This window comes from Sciurus vulgaris (genome assembly GCF_902686455.1).
Source record: "Sciurus vulgaris genome assembly, chromosome: 13".
Classification (NCBI taxonomy): domain Eukaryota; kingdom Metazoa; phylum Chordata; class Mammalia; order Rodentia; family Sciuridae; genus Sciurus; species Sciurus vulgaris.
This window is the reverse complement of record NC_136474.1, coordinates 53,463,825-53,489,772: the sequence shown is the minus strand read 5'-3', so window position 1 is coordinate 53,489,772 and position 25,948 is coordinate 53,463,825. Positions and strand designations below refer to the sequence as shown.

General features: G+C 37.9%; 1 protein-coding gene across 6 annotated transcripts in view; it reads left to right on the top strand.

The window, feature by feature from the left end:
• The window catches only part of CHST9 (carbohydrate sulfotransferase 9), a 267,638-nt gene that overhangs the window by 107,951 nt on the left and 133,739 nt on the right, over positions 1-25,948 (top strand). For 3 of the 6 annotated variants that reach the window (XM_079108648.1, XM_079108647.1, XM_079108650.1), the window contains exon 3: positions 18,469-18,507. The exons of 2 other annotated variants lie outside the window; for them this stretch is intronic. In XM_079108648.1, coding sequence (XP_078964774.1) covers positions 18,469-18,507 — 39 coding nt within the window. Of the gene's footprint in view, positions 1-18,468; positions 18,508-25,948 lie in introns of those variants that run through there. One more of the 6 variants, XM_079108652.1, reaches the window with a different exon arrangement.

Sequence of the window (25,948 nt, the reverse complement as noted above, 5' to 3'; positions counted from 1 at the left end):
GATATTCTCCAGCTTCATCCATTTGCTTGCAAATGCCATAATTTTATTATTCTTTATGGCTGAGTAATATTCCATGTATATATACACCATGATTTCTTTATCCATTCATCAATTGAAGGGCATCTAGGTTGGTTCCACAATCTGGCTATTGTGAATTGAGCAGCTATGAACATTGTTGTGGCTGTATCTCTGTAGTATGCTGATTTTAAGTCCTTTGGGTATAGGCCGAGGAGTGGGATAGCTGGGTCAAATGGTGGTTCCATTACAAGCTTTCTAAGGAATCTCCACACTGCTTTCCAGAGTGGATGCACATGTTTGCAACCCCACCAGCAATGTATGAGTGTGCTTTTTCCCCCAACATCCTCGCCAACACCTATTTTTGCTTGTATTCTTGATAATCACCATTCTAATTGGGGTGAGATGGAATCTTTGGGTAGTTTTGATTTGCATTTCTTTTATTACTACAGATGGTGAACATTTTTTCATGTATCTGTTGATGCTTGTAGATCTTCTTCTGTGAAGTGTCTGTTCATTTCCTTAGCCCATTTGTTGATTGTTATTTGTATTCTTGGTGTAGAGTTTTTTGAGTTCTTTATAGATTCTGGAAATTAGTGCTCTATCTGAAGTATGAGTGGCAAAGATTTTCTCCCACTCTGTAGGCTCTCTCTTCACATTGCTGATAGTTTCCTTTGCTGAGAGAAAGCTTTTTAGTTTGAATCCATCACAGTTATTGATTCTTGCTTTTATTTCTTGTGCTATGGGAATCCTGTTAAGGAAGTCTGATCCTAAGTCAACATGTTGAAGATTTGGACCTACTTTTTCTTCTATAAGATGAAAGGTCTCTGGTCGGATTCCAAGGTCCTTGATCCATTTCAGTTTGAGTTTTGTGCAGGGTGAGAGATAGGGGTGTAATTTCATTCTGTTGCATATGGATTTCCAGTTTTGCCAGCACCATTTGTTGAAGAGGCTATCTTTTCTCCATTGCATATTTTTGGCACCTTTGTCTAGTATAAGAAAATAGTATTTATTTGTGTTTGTGTCCATGTCCTCTATTCTGTATCAGCGATCTACCTATCTATTTTGGTACCAATACCATGCCGTTTTTGTTACTATTGCTTTGTAGTATAGTTGAAGTTCTGGTATCGCAATACCCCTGTTTCATTCTTCCTGCTAAGGATTGCTTTAGCTATTCTGGGTTTCTTATTCTTCCAGATGAATTTCATAATGGCTTGCTCTATTTCTGTGAGGTACAGTATTGGGATTTTAATTGGAATTGTATTGAATCTGTATAGCACTTTTGGTGGTATGGCCATTTTGACAATATTAATTCTGCCTATCCAAGAACATGAGAGATTTTTCCATCTTCTAAGATTTTCTTTAATTCTTTACTTTAGCACTCTGTAGTTATCATTATAAAGGTCTTTCACCTCTTTTGTTCGATTGATTCCTGAGTATTTTATTTTTTTTTTTTAGGCTATTGTGAATGGGGTAGTTTTCCTAACTTCTCTTTCTGAAGATTCATCACTTATGTATAAAAATGCATTAGATTTATGAGCATTGATCTTATAACCTGCTACTTTACTGAATTCACTTATGAGTTCTAAAAGTTTTCTGGTGGAATTTCCCAGTTCCTCTAAAGATATAATCATGTCATCAGTAAATAGGGATAGTTTGAATTCTTCTTCTCCTATTCATATCCCTTTAATTTCTTTATTCTGTCTAATTGCTCTGGCTAGAGTTTCAAGGACAATGTTGAATAGAAGTGGTGAAAGAGGGCATCCCTGCCTTGTTCCAGTTTTTCGGGGAAATGCTTTCAGTTTTTCACCATTTAGAATGATATTAGCCATGGGCTTAGCGTAGATGGCCTTTACAATGTTAAGGAATGTTCCCACTACCCCAATTTTTTCTAGTGTTTTGAGCATAAAGGGATGCTGTAATTTTATCAAATGCTTTTTCTGCATCTATCAAAATAATCTTGAGATTCTTGACTTTAAGTCTGTTGATATGGTGAATTACATTTATTGATTTCCGGATGTTGAACCAAACTTGCATCCCTGGAATAAAACCCACTTGATTGTGGTGTACTATCTTTTTAATATATTTTTGCATGCGATTTGCCAAGATTTTGTTGAAAATTTTTGCGTCGATGTTCATTAAGGATATTGGTCTGAAATTTTCTTTCCTTGATGTGTCTCTGTCTGGTTTAGGTATCAGGGTGATATTGGCTTCATAGAATGAGTTTGGGAGGGTTCCCTCCTCTTCTATTTCATGGAATACTTTGAGAAGTATTGGAATGAGCTCTTCTTTAAAGGTTTTGTAGAACACGGCTGAGAACCCATCTGGTCCCGAACTTTTCTTTGTTGGTAGGCTTTTGATGACTTCTATTTCATTACTTGAAATTTATCTATTTAAATTGTGTATGTCCTCCTGGTTCAGTTTAGGTAATTCATATGTGTCTAGAAACTTTAGGTAATTCATATGTCTCTAGAAACCTGTTGATGTCTTCAAGATTTTCTATTTTTTTTTTTTTGAGAATAGATTTTCAAAATAGCTTCTAATTATGTTTTGTATTTCACTAGTTTCTGTTGTAATATTTCCTTGTTCATTCCAAATTTTAGTAATTTGAGTTTTCTTCTTCTCTTTGTTATTGTGGCTAAGGGTTTATCAGTTTTGTTTATTTTTTCAAATAACCAACTATTTATTTTGCCAATTTTTTCAATTGTTTCTCTTGTTTCAATTTCATTGATTTCAGCTCTGATTATAACTATTTCCTGTCTTCTACTACTTTTGGTGTTGCTCTGTTCTTCTTTTTCTACGACTTTGAGCTGTAGTGTTAAGTCATTTATTTGTTAATTTTTTTCTTCTTTTATTGAATGCACTCCATGAAATAAATTTTCCTCTAAGTACTGCTTTCATAGTATCCCAGAGATTTTGATATGATATATCAAAATATATATGTGTTCTTGTTTACCTCTAAGAATTTTTTTTATTTCCCTCCTGATATCTTCTGTTATCCGTTCATCATACAATAGCGTATTATTTAATCTCCAGGTGTTGGAGTATTTTCTGTTTTTTATTCTGTCATTTATTTCTAATTTCAATATTATGATCTGATAGAATATAAGGTAGTATCTCTGTCTTCTTGTATTTGCTAACAGTGGCTTTGTGGCATAGAATACAGTCTATTATAGAGAAGGATCCATGTGCTGCTGAGAAGAAAGTGTATTCACTCTTTGTTGGATAGTATATTCTATATATGTCTGTTAAGTTTAAATTATTGATTGTGTTATTGAGATCTATGGTTTCTTTATTCAATTTTTGTTTGGAAGATCTGTCCAGTGGTGAGAGAAGTGTGTTAAAATCACCTAGTATTATTGTGTTGTGGTCTATTTGATTTCTGGAATTGAGAAGGATTTGTTTGACGTACATGGATGAGCCACTGTTTGGGGCATAGATATTTATGATTGTTATGTTTTGCTGATTTATGCTTCCCTTAAGCAGTATGTAGTGTCCTTCTTTATCCCTTCTGACTAACTTTGGCTTGAAGTCCACATTATCTTATATGAGGATGGATACTCTGGCTTTTTTGTTGAGTCCATGTGCATGGTATGTTTTTTCCCATCCTTTCACCTTTAGTCTTTGGTTATTTCTTTCTATGAGATGAGTCTCTTGCAGGCAGCATATTGTTGGATCTTTCTTTTTAATCTAATTTGTCAGTCTATGGCTTTTGATTGATGAGTTCAGGCCATTAATGTTCAGGGTTATTATTGAGATATGATTTGTATTCCCAGTCATTTGGCTCTTTTTTTTTTTTTTTTTTTTCTTGACACTACTTGGTGTCTCCTTTATTTGGCTGCTCATTTAGGGTGGTTCCTTCCTTTGCTGATTTACATTGTTGTGATTCATCTCTTCCTCATGGAATATTTTGCTAAGAATGTTCTGTAATGCCGGCTTTCTTTTTGTAAATTCTTTTAGCTTTTGTTTATCATGGAAGGATTTTATTTTGTCGTCAAATCTGAAGGTAAGTTTTGCTGGGTATAAGATTCTTGGTTGGCATCTGTTTTCTTTCAGAGCTTGAAAAATGTTGTTCCAGGCCCTTCTAGCTTTTAGGGTCTGGGTTAAAAAATCTGCTGATATCCGTATTGGTTTCCCCCTGAATGTAATTTGATTCTTTTTTCTTGCAGCCTTTAAAATTCTGTCTTTACTTTGTATGTTAGGTATTCTCATTATAATGTGCCTTGGTGTGGGTCTGTTGTAATTTTGTATTTTTGGAGTCCTATAAGCCTCTTGTACTTGATTTTCCATTTCATTCTTCAGATGTGGGAAATTTTCTGATATTATTTCATTGACTAGATTGTTCATTCCTTTGGTTTGTTTCTCTAAACCTTCCTCAATCCCTATAATTCTTAAATTTGGCTTTTTCATGATATCCCATAATTCTTGAAGATTCTGTTCATGATTTCTTTCCATCTTCTGGCGAACTTTGTTTTCAAGGTTAAATATTTTGTCTTCAATGTCTGAGGTTCTGTCTTCCAGGTGTTCTATCCTATTGGTTATGCTATCGATGAAGTTTTTAATTTGGTTTATTGTTTCCTTCATTTCAATGATTTCTGTCTGTTTTTTTTTTTTTTTTCAGTATCTTTAACTCTTTATTAAAATGATCTTTTGCTTCCTGCATTTTTTTTTTAACTGTTGAGTGGTGCGTTCATTCAAAGCCTGCATTTGCTCTTTCATCTCATTGTTTGCTTCTCTGATCATTTTAATTATGTACATTCTGAACTCCCTTTCTGACATTTCTTCTGTCATGCTGTCTTTGGATTTTATTGATGTAGCATCTAGGTTTGTTTGGGACATATTCTTCTCTTGTTTTCTCGTATTGGTCAGGTATCTACCCCTCTAGTAGTGAAACTCTATTGGCTTATAGTGTTCCTGTAGATTTCCAATAACTCGTCTCCTAGCCTTCAGTAGTCTGAAGTCTTGGAGGAACTTGATAATGCAGTGATACACAAGGAAGCTGCCCCTCTAGTGGTGGTGGCCTTCAGGTGGGATATATTTCCTGCTGGTGGGAAGAGGTGCCTCCACTTATTGACAGATGGTCAGTCAAAAGGGGGACTAGACTATGGGCTGGGGCATGGCTGGTCTGGGACTGTGTCTCTGGTTCTACCACCCTGGTGGGAAAGCCTCACCTGGCGGGGAAGATTCACCCAGTGAGAACTTCTCGCTGGGCAGCTCTCCTCTGAGAAGTTTTCTTTGGTCCAGAACTACCACCTGGGCTGGGCAGTCCTCCTCTGTGACTTCCCAGGGGTCTGGACCTACCTCCTGGGCCAGGGAGCCTTGCCCTGCAATTGAGACTCTCGTTGGCAGCCCTCCTGGGTGACATTCCCTGGGGCCCGGAACTATCACCTGGTCTGGGGGGCCTGACCCTGCGAGGGACTCTGTCTCCAAGCGGCCCTCCTCTACAACGTTCCCTGGGGACTGGACCTACTGCTCAGGCCTGGGACCCTCGCTCTGCGCCGAAGCCTCTTGCTGGGCATTGCTGGGCGGTACTGGGCGGTTCTCCTCTACAATGCTCCCAGTTATCTGGGTTCACGGTTCCAGTAGGGGAGTCTCACTGGGCAACTCTACTCCACGAAGTTCCCTGCATTCCAGGACTACTGATCTATCCAGGGAGCCTCTCCCAGTGGGAGAAACTCACCCAACAACTCTGAGTTGGTCCCGAGTTTCTCAATACCTCTTCTTCTTGAATCCTGAGTCCTGTCGAAGGGCCTCCAGTCTCCTGTAGGTGTCTCAGGAAGGGAGCCACCCATCTGATGATGATGGCCACGCCTCAGGAATAATTCAAAATTCCTGCACCAGCCTCCAAAGAAGCTGGGGAACCCCAGCGAGGGTGTGCTGAGTCAGCACAGAGGCAAGGGCAGTGTCCCTCAGCAGTAGGGGGGCGAGCAGGCCCGCTCAGCAATGGTGTCCCACCTTGGTGTGCGGGTCAGGCTGGCCAGCTAGCTCCGCCCAATGGCGTCCGAACTGGCCCTATCTTTTAATATTTTCCAGCACTTTCTACTAGCACTAAGCTGAGAACTAGATCTTTAACAGAGAGTCTTTGGGGGCATTCAACTTACAAACTACAGAATCAGGATAGTTTCTTGATTTACACATCTAATTTCTATGTTGGGCTGGCTGGGAAAGCTGAGGGTCAGTTCTGTAATATTTAGGCAGCTCTCTGTGGCCACTAGGCGTAGTTAGCATGAACTTTCTCAATGGCATAGGGTCTCAAGGTGACCAACTTCTTGAACCACATCTGGCTTCTCTCAGAGCATGTTTTCAAAGACTCAGGAAGTAGAAACCACCTGATTCTCAAAGTCCAAGCCTAGAAACTTACACAGCATTACCTCTGCCTAATTTTACTGATTAATCAGGTTACTACATCTGGATAGATTCAAGGGGAAGAGAATTAGGTTCCTACCCCTGGGATGGCAGGCACCTGACTGGCTCTGGCAGATCCAGGGAGGTTCCGCTCTCACCAGAGATGCTGGGTTTCCTGAGAAGCCAGCCAAGACCACCATATGGGCTTTTTTAGGAATACCACATGAAGGGTAGGGCAGGTGACAAGGCTGGAAACCCGCAGAAGAACTGGGAAGAGGAGGAGCACAAGCCTGGGGAGAAGGCAGTGAGAACAGGGCAGCAGAACGAACCAACTCAGCACAAGAGGCTGAAGGAAAGCTGTCTGGACACACTGTCTGAGTTCACATTCACACACATCTGTACCTGCAGTGGAAGTTTCATGAACAGATAGTCATTCCTTGTTGGGAGAAATCCTACTTCTTGGCTGGCAGAAGTGAAGGTCTGAAGTGTGTAACTTGCAGGGAGGAGCGTTCTGCTTCTCCTACCTAGGAAAGTAAACAACTGCCCCAAGTTGATCTAGTGTTAACAAGGGAACCTGTATAGGAGCCTGATGGTCTGATCCCACATGCACATTGTGATTGGGCAAGAAGCCTATAAAATGTATACCTGTTCCCACAATAAACAAGTTCGCAGGCTGCTCGCCACAAGCTTGCTTCCACCCAACTCCTGGAGTCTGGGAGTCTTGACTCTGCATCCTTAGCTGTGCCTGAGCTAGCCTGGCACAGCTACAGTTCCTCACCGTGTAATGCACTGACACCTTCTGTTCCATTCTTTTCTTGAACTGCTTTGTTTTGTTGACTTTGCTTTGGTTTGTTTTGAAGAGTTGGCTCTTCACCAATGCAGTAGGGTAAGTCTATAATACTGATGACTCTGGAGGCTGAGGCAGGAGGATCACAATTTTCCAGACCAAACTGGGCAAATTAATGAGACCTTGTGTCAAAATAAAAATTTTAAAAAGGGTTGAGGATGCAACTCAGAAGTAAAGTGCTTGCCTAGCATATGTCAGGCTCTGGGTTCAATCCCCAGTATAGGAAAAAAAAAAATGTTTTAGTATTCCAGTGCTGATAACCTCCTGAGAGCATGCCTTTCACAAAGGCCCTCTTCCATTCCTCTCAAAAAAAAAAAAAAAAACAAGGGAAGAAAGCAAACAAACAAAGTGTCTAATACAGAGCTTCTTCTTCTACTTCATGAAGTTAAAATGTTCAGGATGCTATAAAATCTCACTTTACAAAATAATTCATTCTAGGTTTTTTTAATATAATGAACACTCTGAAGATATTTAGAATTTTATTTTCTTTGAAAATGATTATTCACTCCTAACTTAGTAGAAAAGCATATTATACAAAGGAAAGTACATCCCTGCTGTAGTCAGTAGCTGGAGCTAATGTTATTAACTAGTGTTCTCATTTTGCCAAGCTATTTAAGACCTGGCAATAACTGGGTTTTTGCTTTTGCCAATCTGACTTCAACATCTAAAGGTCTTCCAAAAATCTTCTGTGCCAAGAAATGACTGCCTCCGAATGAGATCCTGAATATCAAAAGGTTTACTCTAAGATTTAATTCACCCAGGCCAATTGGGAATCTGAAAGGGACTATTGCTTGTCGCATTAATTATGTGTATGTCACATGGATCTAAGTGGGAAGAAATTCTGTACTTGAGAATTTCCAAGACAACCTAAAACGATTGTTCTTCATACTGATTTTGCTGCTTCTTTACAGAGGGGTCAGCCCAGAAACAAATCTTTGAGCATTCAGTTCTTTCTCCATGCCATGACGGATGGCAGACCCTAGGGCTGGGGAGTACAGATGGAGAGTCAGCTCTGCCAAGGCAGATGGTCAACCTCAGAGGCCCAGATTTATCTGTATCGATATGTTTCTGAAGGGCCAGTTTTTGTATCTCAGTACACACTGTCTGAAGCTCCCAGTTCTCAGAGTGCACGCAATGGCTCTTTTTGCCCATGCATCCTAGCAACAGATCAACTAACAAAACAGAAACAGACAGAGGAGCAAGTGGAATTTATCTAAACCTGCAAGAGGGCAGTGAGGATCCCCACCATCCAGAAGCTCATCATCGGTGTCAGCTGAGACCAGTGACATTTCAACATCAGCATAAATCCAACCACAAATGATAAACTAAACCCGTTGGCCTGTTCAGAGTACTTACCAAACAAAAACTAGGCAAGTTCTACTCCTATATAGACCATTTTAGACCAACTAATCCTTAAATTGGCTCAGTTAAACTTTTCTATTCCTGCCCTTACAGTAAATTACTTAAAATCCTCTCACATCCTTGTCTGCACAATTTCATTTTGAATTATTAGAAGAAAGTATTTGCCTTTCAAGTTGAAGAGACCACTGAATCTTGGAAAAATCAAGTTCATTGTTCAAGGTCCTACTATGTATTGGAAAGAAAGGGGGAAGGTTCTTTTGATTTTTCTGAGCAGCTCTCCCTCTCTATTTAGACCAGATCAGACTATTGACAGATCCATAGCTGCTGCTCACTCCAAATGTGGATAGGATTGGAGCCATAAGCCCATGTGGCATTGGCTCATGATTGGGAATTTTGATATATCAATTTGTGTTTCATCGGACCAACTTGTATTTGGAAAGAAAACATAAGGAGGAAAGGACAGGAATTTGGTAACAGGGAAAGCCACTTTTCCCTAGACATGATGGAATATTATTCAGCTTTAAAGAAGAATGAAATGGATGAAGTTGGAGAATATCATGCTAAGCGAAATTAGCCAATTCCAAAAACCAAAGGCCAAATGTTTTCTCTGATGTGTGGATGCTAATTCACAACAGTGGGGGATGAGTGCTAGGGAAGAATAGTTACTTTAGATTAGGTAGAGGGGAGTAAAGGGTGGGGGTTACGGGAGAAGGAAGGATAGTAGAATGAAACACATTATTACCTTATGTACATATAGGATTGCATGACCAATGTGATCCTACAACAAGTACAGGCAGAAAAATGAGAAATTATACTCCATTTATGTATGATTTATCAAAATGCATAAATGCATTCTACTGTCATGTATAACTAATTAGAACAAATGAATAAATTTTAAAAAGAAACTAAGGGAAGGCAAGTGAGAGAAATATAATTAAGAAGTCAAGAAACTCACAAAGGCTGGGAGCAGTGGCAAACTCCTGTAATCTCAACAACTCAGGAGGTTAAGGCAGGAAGATCGCAAGATTGAGGCTAGCCTCAGCAATTTAGTAAGGTCCTTAGCAACTTGGTGAGATCCTGTCTCAGAGTAAAAAGGGCTATGAATGTAGCTCAGGGGTAAAGCACCCTGGGTTCAATCCCCAGTAGGATAAAAGGAAGAAATTCTCAAAGACAACTTTATAACAAATGAAGTAATTGACTTTGAGGACGTGAGAATTGTCATACATTACTAGGCACCACCTGCTACAGAGCACCCATAAAGACAAGCACCTAGATAGACACTGCTTTCCCTGCCCCGTGCACTGAGATGAGAGCTTTACAAATATTAGCATATCGTGCACTCAAAACATGTAGTAATTACATATTCAACCTTCACAGTGACCCTGCCAAGTAGGTACTCATATTACCCCTGTTTCAGGATGAACACATTTCAACCTGGAGAGGTTAAGGGATGTGCCCAACATCCAATGGTGTTTAACTGGCAGAGTGACAGGCCCATGCTCCTGAGCACTCTATGGAATTGCCTTTTATCACAATGGCCAATGAGCTCAGACAAGGTGAAAATCTCCGGGCTCATATTTCAATCCTACCATTCACTAACCCAGACCCTGTGCATATTACAGAAAGATTCTGAGCCTGCTTTCTCTCCTGAAAAAAGGAAGTGATCATCATCAACTCCCTGATTTTTAAGGCAGATTTAATATTTAAGTGGCAACACAATGCCCAACTTATAGTGTGTACTAAATAAGAACTAAACCACTTTTTAAGAAATTCATTCTGAAGATCTTCTATGGTATTCTACTCCTGAACTACTGTGATTAGCTATTCAGCAATTAAAATAAGTAGTTGATTTATTTAAATAATTCAATAAATAATAAATGACTAGTAAGAAAGTAATCTACAGAATTTTTTTAACAAAATAATTTATTGAGGCACTCTCAATACCTAGGGACTGGTCATAGATATCATAGAGAATATTCCATTGCTTACTATCCCTGCTCTCTCAACCCAACTTTTTTTTTTTTTTTTTTTTTTTTTTTTTTTTTTGGCTTCTCCTTATTTATTTGCCACTTAGTAGTTTGGTGCTTTGGCAAACCACTTTATGACTCAAGGTTTGTTTATTTCTTTTAACCTGAAAAAATGGTTTATTTGTAAAGTATCATAATATCGTGCAGATAAAATGAATTGTTCCATATAATAAACATGCTGATAACAATGACAGCTACATAGACATTGTTTTAGAACCATTAGGTACTATTATTAGTGTGATTATAATAACACTGTGCTAGTATCACTTAGAAACAGGAGCGAAATAAAACTCAAATTAGTTCTATTCATTTTCAGTTGAAATATCAGAAAGAGAAGATAATAGATGATAATTATATAGATGGTAGATATTGAACGAGTGAGTGTGTGTGTGTGTGTGTGTGTGTGTGTGTGTGTGTGTGTGTGTGTAAATACACACAAACTTGAGCAAAAGAAGAGGAGAGAATGGGAAGGAACATGGTAAGAGAAGTTCCACTCTTTCTTCACAGAATTACATAGCTCACAGGGAGGGACCTATCTCCAAAGTCCACGTTCCTTCTGCTGACTCATGCTGTTTCCTGTGGGAAGAGAAAAGCTTGCATTTAAGTGGATTTTATGTATTCATTTTCTCTCTCCTCATAGCCAATAAGCAAGAATAGTTGGTGTACCTACATCTAATACAGGAATAATTTTGAAATTATTTAAAAATATTGACAAAGGCATTTTTAACTCTGATCACCCAAATATACATTCTGAGATTGCTTTTCTCATGAATGCTGCACCATAATAGATAGACATGGCAACCGGTGGGGAGCAGGGTTTTAGGTCTGGTTCTAGGAATTCACCTAGCACTGTAACCTTCTTGCCCTGCCTATGAGTTGGGGCATTTGAAGCAAGTAAACCTTCAAGCCCCTTTCTCTCTAAATCCCTATAACATAAACAGAATTAAAACCCTACCTCCTTCCACTCTCCCTAATTAAATCAGAAGTACTACAGATTCTAGAAAAATATTACCAGTGTTTTTCCCATTATAGTCTAGATGAAACAAAAACAGTATTAAAAAAATTCATGAGAGTTAGCATCATATTATCTGGAGATTGTTATACACCCCCCCTTATTTTTTTAAATAAGGAGCATGTGCACAGTAATTTTCTTTGTCATGATTCTATGCCTTCTTCATAGTGCATTTTGCCAAAGAAACATTGGACATAAATGAACATTCTCAGGTATCCTAGCAACAGGATGTGATTAATAATACCTCTCAGAGCCGGGCAGATAAAATGCCTGAGAGTGAACACAAACTCAGAATTGGCTACTGAAAAATTGGTAGTGCAGTGAGGGATGCTTGATAAGATTCCATGACAGACTTTATTATGCAAAGATGGAAGCAGGAAAAAGTGAGAATATATTTTAGAAGGGAAACTGTATCTGAGCATGAAAATACAGTGTTTTTGTGCACAGTGTATAATACATATATACATAATGCATGTATATTCTTAAATGCACAGGTGCACGCACGCACACACACACATACACAAAAGAGACACTGAGTTGTAATGCAAATGCCCCTTCTCATTACCAATAACTCATCATTGAATTGCTATTTATGTGCCTGTGGTTTTAAAAGATCAGAAACAATCAGTGATTAAGAGACTACTTCTCTTCTAAAGTACTGAAATGTACTATAAATTGATAGATATTTAATGTTTCTCCATGGAACAATATCAATACCTCAAGTCTAAATAGCCTTTAAAAATATCAAGACTTAGTTTATATAAATAGTCTTGAGACTTGGTATTTTAGTGTTCAATTAAACATATTTTTTTGTATAAGAAAAAAAAAAGTTTTACCCTGCAAATTCAATTTTTATGAGATTATTTCCATTTTTATTCCTCACAGGTGGAAGGCTGCATCTAGGTTTAAATAGAAATAAGATGTGAACCATACTTTAATGTTTTGCTTTTAAACTAGAATCTGTGATAAAATAAAGCATAACTAGAGCAGAATCTATGTTCATTATTCCTAAAGCCTCTCTGTTATTTTATCACCCACTTTTCTAATATAATAGTTTTCTAAGTTGTCAGTTGTAATATAAATATCTGCTAAAAGCTCTATTTAGGTTGTACTTCCACTAAATTTTACCAGTACTAAAATTTGCTTCATGCTCTCTCACATTTCAGGCTGGATTGGAGTGAGACACCGTTCTCTGTATGCTAGCTTATCCCAAGCATTAGTGTTCAGGGCTTGGTGTGGGACACAGGCAGACAGAAAGACACAGGAGTCAATGCAGGCTGATCATGAACCAAGCAGCAGAAACAGTGCTATGGCAATGGTCTCAAGTGCTAAGGACACCTCAGTATTTTTCCTAAAGAATTAAAATCATCAAGCTATAGCAATTTATGTACACTCATGCTTAGAGCAGCACAATTCACAATAGCCACACTATGGAACCAGCCTAGTTGTTTGTCAATGGAAGTATAGATGAAGAAACCATGTATGTATATATATATATATATATATATATATATATATATATATTTATTTATTTATTTATTATATATATTTAATATATATGCATATATTTTATATATATACATATACGTATATGTATATATTTTATATATACATATATGTATATGTATATATTTTATATATGTGTATATATATACATATATATATATACACAATGAAATTTTGTTTAGCCATAAAGAATGAAATGATATCATTTGCAGGAAAATGGATGGAAATTGACAGTATTATCTTAAGTGAAATAACCAAACCCACAAAGTCAAGCAATGTGTGTTTTCTCTCATGTGAAAGGTAAAGATAAAAACAGAAAATCAAAGAGAATCCAGTAGAGTCAAAGAAAGGGACCAGGGAAGGGAGGAGAGGAAGGAAAGGGAAAATACAAGGGAACAATTTTGACCAAATTAGATTGTTATGTCATGTGCATGTACCAATATATAACAATGAATACCACCATTATATACAATTATAATACGCCAATAAAATATGGAAAACATGGCTAAAGGGCCACAGAGAGGGGAGCTCGATTTGCAGGCACAGGAGGTTGAGGGAACTGGCCCAGAAGAAGAGTCTTCATAGAATTTCTATCAAGCTCCAAAGGAAGGACAGGGGTTTGATAAGCAGGAATGGCATGGTGGGACATTCTAGGAAGCATGAACAGTGTAAGTTGGGAGCTGGTGGGGATATCACTCCTGGCTTAACAGGCAAGTATTCTGGTTGGTAACTCAGGGTAGCAGCAGAAGGTAGGTTGTAGCTAAATCATTCAGGCATAAATTTCATATTAAGGAACATGGATTTTAATCTTCAGCTGATTGGACTACAAGGATGGAAAACCAATGAAATCGGTAGGAGCCTATAGAAAATATATCACCCCAGGAAAAGGCATCAAGTCATGAGCCAGGGGGATGGAAGTAAGAAAGAAGAAGCTAGAGAAGAAAGGTATTATAGAGTGAAAATGTAAGAGACTAAGGGAGACAGGAGAAGCTGAGCAAAAGGGAGCAGGATATGGTTCTTTTATTATTTATTTATTTATTTATTTATTTTTATTATGGTTTTATAGTTATACATAGTAGTTGGGTTTATCCCAACAAACTTCTACTGGAATTCTATTTCAGTTCATGATCTCCCCCTTTTCCCTCCCATTGTCCTTCCCCTCCCCCACTCTCCATCCTCCACTCTCTGATTTCAGAGGTTCACCCATGGTAGGCTGACTCCCTTGCTCTGGGTCTGAGATGACAGCAGAACGTCACAGCAGAAGGGCAGAGTAGAGGAAAGCTGCTAGCTCATAGCAGCCAGGAAGCAAAGCAAGAGAGGGCGATGAGCCAGGGACAAAATACAGTCCCCAAGGGCACAGCCCCAGTGGCATATTTCCTCTAGTCACTCCTCACCTGCCTACAGCTATTATTCAGTAATCTATTCAAATTATTAACCCATAAAATAGATCAACCCACTGATTAGGTTACAGCTCTCATGATATAATCATTTTATCTTCAAAATCATTCCTACACGAATGAGCTTTTAAAACATGAGCTTTTCAGGGGACACCTCATATCCAAACCACAACAGATGCCTCAGCAGATCAGCACCAAGAAGAAGCAGCTTTGTAGCGAAATGTAACGCTTCAAGGACATGTGTTGAAGTGCAATAGAAAATGCAAAAATTTCCACTACACTTAAAACCCAGGTAGATTTTGGAATTAGAAATAAGAATCTCAACTAATTTCTTACTATGAAATTAAATATGGAGAGAATGAGTGATAATCCATACAAGAGTCACTTTGCATTAGGTAGAGAGGAATGAAGGGAGGGAAGGGGTATGGGGGAAAGAATGATAGTAGAGTGAAACAGACATTATTACCTCATGTACATATATGATTACATGACCAAAGCAATCCTACAATATGTAATCAGAAAAATGAGATGACACTCCATTTATGTATGATCTATCACAATGTATAAATGCATTCTACTGTCATGTACAGATTAGAACAAATAGATCATTTTTAAAAACTTAAAATAAAGAAAAACTGAAAAAGAAGCACAGCAAGCCAGTTCCACATAAGCACTGCAAGCTCTGTGTCATTTGATCACTTTAACATTGTCTTATGTATGATTTTATTTTTCTAATTTGAAGTTTAGTATATATATAATGAAGAATAGAAATCTAATTAGGTTCCTTTTGGAGCTAATTACACAATAAAATGATTATTATAACATTTATATAGCACTCTTCAATTTACAAAACCCTTTTCCTATAACACAGGAGCCAGGAAGTGTTTGAGATTTCAGTAAAAATGCTTTAGCCCTGCCTTCCAGCCTACCTTTTGAAACATTAGACCCCAATATTTTGTGTCAATTTCATCCATATTTTGCTGACTCACTATGTGGATTTCATCCATGCAGCTACTTACAAAAGCAGATTTGTTGCGCACCTTACAGATAAGAAAGTCAGAATGCCTGATTTGCTTATAATTAGCACCACTGTAGGTATGTTATCTTGAATAAATGATCCAGTCTTTCATGATATGCATAACGATTCCCCAGAATTTACCAGTGTAAAACAATAATAAGCTTTTATTATCACAGTTTCTGTGGGGAACTTTGTAGTAGCTGAACCAATGGTTCTGGGCTCAGATCTATCATGAATTTGCAGCCAAGATGGCAGCTGAAGCAGTCCCTTGAAGGCTGCCTGGGGCTGGTGAATTAAACATTCACATGCCTGGCAGGTTGTTGCTGGCTGCTAGCAGGAGGCCTCTTTTCTTATTGGCTATTAACAGAAGGTCTAAAATATATGGACCTCTCCATAGGGCCGACTTGTATATCCTCAAAATATTATCTGGCTTTCCCCAGAGGGAGGGATCCAAGAGAAAGCAAAATGGAAGCCGCAATTTTTTAGGGCCCAACCTCCAGGTCATACTTTCATTTCTGCAAAACCCCATTGGTTATACAAATCCATCTAATTTAATGTGGAAAGGGATTCAACAAGGACATGAGTATTTGGTGAATAGAAGATGGAGATTCCTGGGAACATGGACTACTGCACCATCTTAAGTATCTCAAATACTTTGACTTTCAACTTTTAGGATTTACTAAGCACATCTCATTTCATTCTAGTGCAAATTAAAGACTCTCCAAGAGACATTTTTCTGTAAACATAAGTCAAGTTTTACATACATTTTTCCCCATAATTTTTATCGAACATAGTGGTGGGATTTATTGTTCATATTTATATATGCATGCAACATAACAATATAATTTGGCCAATATCATTGCATGCATTTTTTAAAGTTTGTAAATGTTGAGGCCTCTAGTATTCATAAGTGGATAATCAAATAGTCAAGAGTGGCCTGTGCAATAGGAAAATTAAATAAGGAGGTACCTCATCACACTTGATAATGAATGAGACCTGGAAGTGAACTATTCATACCATTTATCTGTTTGAATCATTAAAATAAATTACAACAAAGAAGGCCTCTGGAAACCACCCAAATGAATAGAATGTGCCATCCATCAAGATGCCAGTTCGCTGAATTCTACACTTTGGGTTATATAGTTTCTTTGAAAACTTTTTTTTATTTGTTCTTCTTAGTTATACATGACAGAAGAACATATTTTGACATATCACATATACATGGAGTATAACTTTCCATTTTTGTGGTTGTAGGTTGTACGTTTTCTACCATGTACTTTAGGACTTTTTAAACACACAAAGGCCTTGTAGAAAAACTTGAGTAAAGTTTCCATGTAGCTTCCATGTGTCACATAACCTCTTAGAAACCAGCTTCAATTGTGGAATATCGATAGACTTTCAGAAAGTGACTCTGGAAAGGTGGCTCTGGATTACCCATGAAAACAAGTCTTTCGTCTCAACAGTGGTGTCCACACATTATCGCCATGATGTAAAGCTCCTTATCTAAGCTCTTAAGCATGCATAATTGTCTCATGAATTAGCAGAAATCCTAGTTTGTTTCTGCTTAACCTATTGCCCGTCCTGGATACTGATAGGCATCCATCATTTCTTGAATGAGAAGCCATATCCTCAGCCTCACCTTCCTCATCACCCACTTGCCCTCAAACCTTCACAGTCTTTCTTGCGCTCCCTGCCCCCTCTCTGTTAGAATCACTGCCTCACAATCTAACAACCACTCTGCACTCAACAGTGTTGGATGCTGTTAGAACTTCCACCTTAAACTTCCTGAAAACATTTTTTGTGGTGCGTGACTCTTCACTCTCTTCGTCCTCCTTGATCTCTACTGCTTCTGTCATCTCGGAGTCTGACATCACAAAACAAAAGTAGCATTTTTATTTCTTGGTTTTTGAACTCAGCCCACTCCTCTGTGCCATCTGCTTTTATGCTCCATTCAACTCCACAGTTCGACCATCTTCTCAACATGGGTCTTTCTTCATCTGATAGCTCCCAGGCTCCATATCCCTATAACACTTCAAACTCAGCAAGTCTAAACAGAACTCCTCATCCCTGCACCCCACCACATCTTATCATTTCCCCAAAGTACATCACAGTGCCCAAAGTCATCGAGTAACCTTGACTTCTCCTTCTCCCTTACAACTCACATTTTGCAGATCACTGGACCCAATTACATCTACCTCCCCACTGTCTTTTGAATTTCCTATTTCTCTCTATTCCCTATTTCATGACCCAGTTCACCCTTATATTACCTATTGCCTAATGTCTAGGATTGTCCTCTTCATTGGCACTGCTATTAACGTTCAAGTTCCTAGAGCGAGTATGTCTTCTTGTTCAACATTTCTTGTCCATCTTGCCCATACTATTTCCTTTGCCAAGAACCTATTTGCCTATTTCAGATTCCCTAAATCTCATGCATATCTTAAGATCCAAATCTAATATCCCTTTCTCCATAACTTTACGAGTTAGGCACTCCCTCCTTTCTTAAAAGAATTGCTTCATCCTCTCATATCTTTAAACATTCTACATCTTTTGGTGCGTTTCTCATTTTATTTTATATTGTCTGTCCTTTCTATCCTTCAAGTGAATAAGAAATCATGGCGTTATTTTATTTAGCTGTTGTCCTCATAGTGCTCTCTATGGGGATTTTCACTTTGTGGGTTTATTGTTTAGTGAATGAATTTTGTTAACAAGATTTTTTAAACCGAACAACATAATTATTACATATTTACTCAATTTTTATAAATTAATTTGAAGGCATTTTTTCATCCTTGTGAACTGTCCACAATCATCTCTAGAAGCATTCTGAACATGAACTGAAATAGTGGTTGTGTTTGGAAATTGCCAAACACTGGGATTTCATCTTAGCTACATCATACTCTCTTGACCCCACACTGCAACTTATCTGCCACTTCTCATTTTAGGGAGAGTGGAGAAGAAAAGAGAACAAAAAGAAACTTCAGGTAAGATTTTGTCTTAATTGGTTCCAATTCTTTCCTGTTTATTTCCATCCTTAACAAACTAGCAGTGATTCAGTGTTCAAAAACTCACATGCAGAGCAATCGCTTATGGTCCTTGAATTGATAGATATGAAATAATTTAAAATAAATTAATACATTTAGCCCTCTTATTTTGACATTAATTATGTCCTTTTCATTCTATATATTCAAAAGAAAACAGTATGGAATATTTAATTTTTTCATGATTATCTATCAAAAGGTCAGTCTTACAACCAGAATTTTTTAAATATAGACATTGCAATAGTTGACAACTAGGTTCTTTCCCCATGAATCTCAATTGTTTGTCTTAAAACCATCTGTGTAATTGATGTATTTCAGAACAGTGTTAACTACCTAACTGAGAAGAATCTTTACATTTGGGAGAAATTTTTTAAATATTTCCATGCCTAAATTCTATAGCCACTAAGAGGTGAATGATGCTTTGGCAAAATGCCAGTGAACATAATAGGAGTTGATATTTACTAGCTAATGAAATAGTAAACCTTTAAATGTCCATATTTTCATTACTTTGTCTTGAGGTGAGACAAATTTTCATTTACCAATTAAGTAATCATATAGGGACAGTCTTTCAGCTCACAATGCCCTGAAATTGCCAATAATCATAGAGAATTCTAATCTGGCATATGTAACTATTCCCACCTCCCTTCCAAAGTCCCCCACCAGCCCCCTATTCCTAGGAGAATTGAAAGCTGCTAATGTAAAGAAATGTCACTCTTAACACTACCAAACTTTCAACTTCCTTTTTATTGGGCAGGGGAGGTGAATTTGTTAACAAAGTATTATTTGTGTTTCTAAACAGCCAATAAAGTCTACTATAGAAAACAGTCTACTTTAAGAGTTTAAACAATATAAGTCTCTCTCTCTTTTCTCCTCGACTTCAGCATTCATCTCAAACAAGTGGACAGATTATTTCCTGTCCTACTTCCCTGTTAAATCTTACTGTTTCCATTGTCTCTGCTGATCTTTTAAAACCCAATCATGAATACATAAAAAAAAAAAAAAAGTGAAGGCAGGAAAGTGTCTGGCCTCCTCACAGCTGTGATTACTTCCATTATTGCTCCTTGAGGGGAAATTATTTGTGCTGTTTCTAAAATGCATTGCTGTGATGCTGTAGGTACTGGCTTCTTAATTAACGAAACCTTTTCATTTGGAAGGGAGCTACATTGACCAGAGTTTTCAACCAAATGCCTCTTTAAGTTCCCTCCATAGTCATGGATCTTAAACGTCTATGTGACCAATGTGACAAAAACCGTTAGAGAAAGAAGCAGGGAACACTACTCTGTAGGGTTTTAAGGAAACTTCCTTTACTAATGGAGCTGATGTGCTCCATGTCATGCAACTTGTCTGATTTCTATGAGAAAAGGAAGTCAAGGATAACTAATGGATAGAGCCCAAATTATTAGGGAAGTCTAGGGGACTCCTTATTAGTTCAAAGAACACAGATCAGGCCCTCAAGAAATCTGTATTCGTAAAGATAGTTGGGGTTTTCAAGATCCAGACATAAATTTTGCCACAGTAGTCATATATATCCATAATCATTTGTGACACTGGCCCGCATAATGCCATCTTTAGACAAAGCATGAGCTTAAAAGGTCAAGAAGAGCATCATGGGCATCTCTATTTCTGCTTTTCTTCCTTCACTTCTCTGAATCATTTGTTGTTTGTTCTCTTCAAATTCTATGTTCTGCCTGCAGGGTTAGGCACACTCTGCTCTCTACAGCTGGGTCTGTCCCTCAGCTGAGGAAGATCACTGTTAGGTCCTGGGCCCTTTCAATTTATCCCTATTCAATTGCATTAATCATGATGGAAACCAAAGAATTCAGAAAAAAAATAGACAAAAATATTCCCCATTAAGCAGAAACCCACCACGATCCTTAGAGTTTGAATTGATTAAAGCTAGTTAATTCTTTGTTTAAAGAATCTTGCATTAAGATGAAATTTACACAGAGGTAAGTTTTTGCTTAGGATAAGCAATAACTTCCTAAAAAGACTAAAACAAATAAAAGTGTGTTAGTCAAGATATACAGAGTCAGGGCATCTGTGTTACTCAGCATTTTGGCACTATGACCAAAATACCTCACAAGATTGACTCAGAGGTGAAAAGATTTATTATGGCTCTTAGTTTCAGAGGTTTCAGTCCATGGTCAGATGGCTCCATTGCTTTGGGTCTGAGGTGAGGCACAACATCTTAGTATGTTGAATTGTTTTCCAAAAATGGCAATGAATGTTGCCAAGTTATACATATTTTCTTATGAGTTATTTATGGCTTGTGGAAAACATCATCATATTGGAAACCAGAACCATGGCAGAGGAAAGCTCCTCAGCTTAGGCAGCCAGGAATCAGGGCAGGTGGTGGGGGTGAGGAGATGAGGGAGGAGGAAGGGGAAAGGGACATGGCACACTCCTAGTAACCTACTTCCTTCAACCATGCCCCCACCTGCCTCCAGTTTCAACCACCTCCCAGTAGTCCACTCAGCTATCAATGGCTTGGTCCACTGATCAAGTCAAAGCCATCAAAGTCCAATCACCTCCCAAAAGTCCCACCTGTGAACACTGCTATATTAGGGACCAAGTCATCAACACCTGAGCGAGTCTTTGGGGACACATTACAGATCCAAACCATAATAGCACCCCTGTAGAGAATGTTGATAGAAAGTTCTGGTTAGATCATTCCTAAGGTTCTTTCTTTTCCATTTTGTGTCTCTGATTCTACTTACTGTTATTACATAATTTGAGTCTTTTATGTGTTAAAGATCAACACAGAAAAACCTTAAATGGCTCACATTTTATTATTTAACTAAGTGAATCATGTTCTAAAAGGCTAATTTGGACTGGGTTCCCCCTAGAGAATATATCTCAGGGAGCTAAGACTGTGAAATAAAATTGTCCTATAAGCAACTTGTATTTAGAATCAGTCTGCATTCTGATTACAATCCTGGTTATAGTTTCATATGTAATGCTGTTTTCCATAATCCAAGAATAACTCATAAAACAATATGTATAATGTAGTATGCTATATTGTCATTTTTGAAAAACAATTCAAAGCATGTTCCCATTGACACTAAGTTTGGATACCCATACCCTGGTCGTACAACATGGTCAGAAAAATCAAAGCCAAGTTTGGGTACTTGACTTGGTAAAGAATATTTTAAAACATGGTGGTATAATGACAAATGGACAAAATATGAAGAGTCCGGTTCTTGATATCATCCATTTCTCTTGGACCCAGAGGCACTCAACCACTGAGCCACATCCCAGCCCTCTTTATATTTTATTTAGAGACAGAGTCTCTCTGAGTTGTGTAGACCCTCACTCAGTTGATTAGGCTGGCTTTGAACTCATTGTTCTCCTGCCTCAGCCTTCAAAGCTGCTGGAATTACAGGTGTGTGCCACCATGCCCAGGTCTTGTTTGTTTTAATGACCCAATTTCTTCACCAGAAACATAGAAAAATCTAGGTGCAATGGTGTACACCTGTAATCCAAGTGATTCAGTAGACTGAGGTAGGAGGATGGAAAGTTCAAGGCTAGCCTCAGCAACTTAGCAAGACCTTGTCTTAAAATAAAAACTAAAGAATTCAGTGGCAAAAAGCCCCTGGTTTCATCCCCCGTAGTTAAAAAAAAAAAAGAAAAAAAGAGCAGAGATCATTTTATATAAAAATGCTATTGATTTGAAGTACACTTATTAGAAGAAAGACCTAATTGAGTCCATAGAATTCTTGATATTAAAAGCAACTTGAGGCGCTGGGGATATAGCTCAGTTGTAGAGTGCTTGCCTTGCAAGCACAAGGCCCTGGGTTCAAAAAGCAACTTGATATAAAATACAGCAAAAATTCTTATAAAGAAGAGTGCTTCATAAATTATTATTTAGAAAATCTATGTTAGAAGGTAGATTATAGAGATTATAATCTACTATACATATAAGGTAGATTGTATTAAGGTAGATTATAGATTATATCTGTTAAGTATATATTGTTCCTAAGTTTTCCGACAAGAATCCTTTCAAATTCAGTCAAATATTAAGTGAAGAGCAGTCCTACTGGAACAAAGACTGGAGTGATCAGTAGAAATTATAATGCATATTGTAAAATGAAGCTGCATATTTTCCATTTATGACATTAGAGCATCCCTAAAGTTAGAGATGGTTTGTTCATTTGCATAATCTACAAAACATTCCAGTAGCAAAGAACAACTCAAAAGGTGAAATTTATTATTGGAAATTTAGCAAATGGTAGAACACCTGCTTTGCAAAATCAGTCCCTTGCTATCTACCTTTAGACTGGGCTTTTTGTTGCTTGGAAATGTTCTGAAACAGTAATAACACCTCTAGTTTAAAACATTTTCACACACCTTCAGTATGTAGCCCTTCAGGATAAAATACTGAATAAAATCTTCCACCTGTCAGTGAATAAAATGTTCACTCTCTTAGAGGTTACTTATTTATTGGATGCAAATTTTCAAGTAGATGCACACTTAGCATGGTTTTCCTCTGTCATTAACTTTTTTGTGTATTTTTTTTTGCCATAGTTCCCAAATATTCTTAAAAATACCCTCAAAATTAAGTATGAGGAAGATCTAATTTGTCTTAGTTTTAATTATCAGTGACCAACATTAAACTTATGAAGTTAGCAGTACAGATACATTTGAGTAAAACCATCATTTTTGGAAAGCTCACATTTTGAACATCCATATTTTGCCATATTTCTCTGTATTTCATTCTTATTTGAGAATGATTATTCCAGTTAGAATCAAATTAGTTGAAAACACTTTCATTCCAACATGTTTATGTTCTACAGAAACTTTTTTTTTTTTTAAGCCATGTCATTGGGTACCACAAAGAGCACAGGAAATGTATCTGAAGTATTTGTAAGTTGATAGTTTCAATTTTCTAAATGTTTTCATGGTCCACATATCTTTATAGTTCATGGTGAAGATGCAAAGGTGAGTCAAGTATGGGATAAATGTCCTCAGTTCATTCACTCTCAGCTCAGGGAGAAAGGCGAGTACTGAGGATTCCAGCACAGCATGAAGAGTGCCTTCTAGAAAATTATGTGCAAGTTTTCCTGAGGGCTTCAAAGAAGGCTTCCTAATAGAGGTGAGATTCGCATCAATCCTTGTGAAAAGAATAGGAGTAGTTTACCAGGCAGAAGATGAGAAAAGGCTGACTGTTCAGAGACAGAGACAAGCAAAAGCATGGCCTGTGGAGGGACAGGTTAGTGGTTTAGTAAGGCTGGAACACGGTCATAGACCAGACGTAGGAGATGTGGCCAGAAAAAGTAGGTGTGAGCCGTAACCCACAGGCCATCTGGGCCATTCCATGAAGTTGTACTTTTTGCATTAGAGGCTAAAAACACGCCAAGTATACAAGCAATTACAGGATCCATTTGCATTTTCTAAGGATCCATTCAATGAAAGTATGGACTGGCAGAGGAATTACCTGGGGGCCAGGAAATCAGGTGGCCTCTCATTTTAATACCTAAGAATGAAAGGATGAAGGTCCCAGATGTCTTTACCAGAAGAAGGACGTTAGAGAGGAAACCAAAGAAGTGGAATATAGATGCAAGATGAAATTGACCTGTCTGGATATGGGAAGCAAGAGAGGATGACTCCCGGCCTTCCAGCCTAAGAGATGAGGTGAACGAGCCACCTTTCTAGGAAGCACAGGAAGAGGGACAAGTGTGGCAGGATTGAGAATCAATGCAGCCACATCTTTGTTGATCATAGTGTGGCATGTGAGATACAAAGGCAGAACTGTTAAGAATGTTGAACAACTAATAGGCAATACAGACGATATATCCTGGAGATGGGAAGAGATGTCTGGGACACAGATTTACCTTAAGTCATTGGTACCTGGGTAAGAGATGAAGTGAGCTTACCCAAAGGGAGCTGGGGGTGTGAGAAGAGAAGAGAAGAGACAAGGATGCTTCGCTGGAAAATTCCAAACACAAATGAACACATTAAGACAAGTGGGAGCCTAAGAAATATCAATGATGTCCTGCAAAAATTGGCAGCATTCTCTGTCTCCGAATTCCAGAGAGAAAGAGAATGAGAAGGAAGAAATGTTCTGGCATGCCACAATGAGCAAATAGAGTCGCATGGAAAACTGTCCTTTGGAGTTAGGAAAGGGGGCTGATACCACAGAGAAATTATTTTTCATGGGTTCTATAAATGAAAATCAGATGATAGTGGTTGAGTTAGGAAGTGTAGAACAGATGTAGACTCTTCAAAGAGTTTTTGAGAGGAGAGGAGAGAGGAGGAAGAAGGAGAGAGACAGAGAGAAAGAGACTCAATAATTAATTCAGGGAATAGATAAGTGTTGAAGGTCTGTCATTCAGTTTCTGTGCTTAGTGTCTTCCATTTACCCATAAAACGAACTCGTGAGATTCTTTAGGGAAAAGTTAATTGCTGAAGGTTGCATATACTTACTAGAGGAACAGAAACGCAAGCTAGGCAGTGACTTGCTGGAACCAGCTTGTAACATCTGGAAAGATACCTGTTGAGAATTGATTGTGGCCATCTCTTCCCAACTCTGCACTAGAGCCATGAAGATAGCTTCAAATTGGCCAAGGTGGGAGTCTTCACACTATAGAAACTGGCAAGCATTACAAACCAGAGTTTGTCCAGCTTTAAATATTGACCAATGCACTGTGGGATCTATCTCTGTGTAATTGCAAAGCCTGAGAATTTCCCACAGCTCTGCAAATGGAACTTGGTCAAAGTCACTTCTTTAACTAACACTGAGACCTCAATCCAGACCTGTGATTGACATCCAGCCTAACACAGGCCCAGAGCGCTGATGGAAAAAAAAAAAAAGTAAATTATTCCTTCCTCATATCTTACACCCAAATGGCCCAGGTTGGTGTAAGGAAATTCTTGTATTTATCCATTCTCTAGGACTAAGCTAGCAATTTTCTGCTTTGGCCTCCTGGGCAATCCATCCCCAGTGTGTTTGCTTTTTAAGGCAGTTTTCCTGAAGAACTGGCTCTCTGAGCTGTGTTAATGAATTCTATTTTAAAAATAGTCAATTTTCTCTGGGTTTCTGATTTCAGAATAATATTTATTGTTGAGTGAAATAAAGCCTCTTAGATGCATTTTTCCATCCACAAAATAAAAGACTCACATTTGGGCTGTTGGTTAGAAGTCTTGAAGAGTTTATTTTTAAATAAACTTCATTTTCCAGACAGTAGAATTATGATAGAGAATAAATAACAACACAGCTGTGCCACATTATTTTGAAAATACCTTAAATTTCATTGTATAACACTGCATTTAAAGAATGTTTTTATGCAAACTAAACAAATCTGAAATGATAAGTAGCTTGTGTAGGAAAAACTGCTGTGTCACACCAAATAGAGTACAAATATGAAAACACCTCCTTGAAATTCCT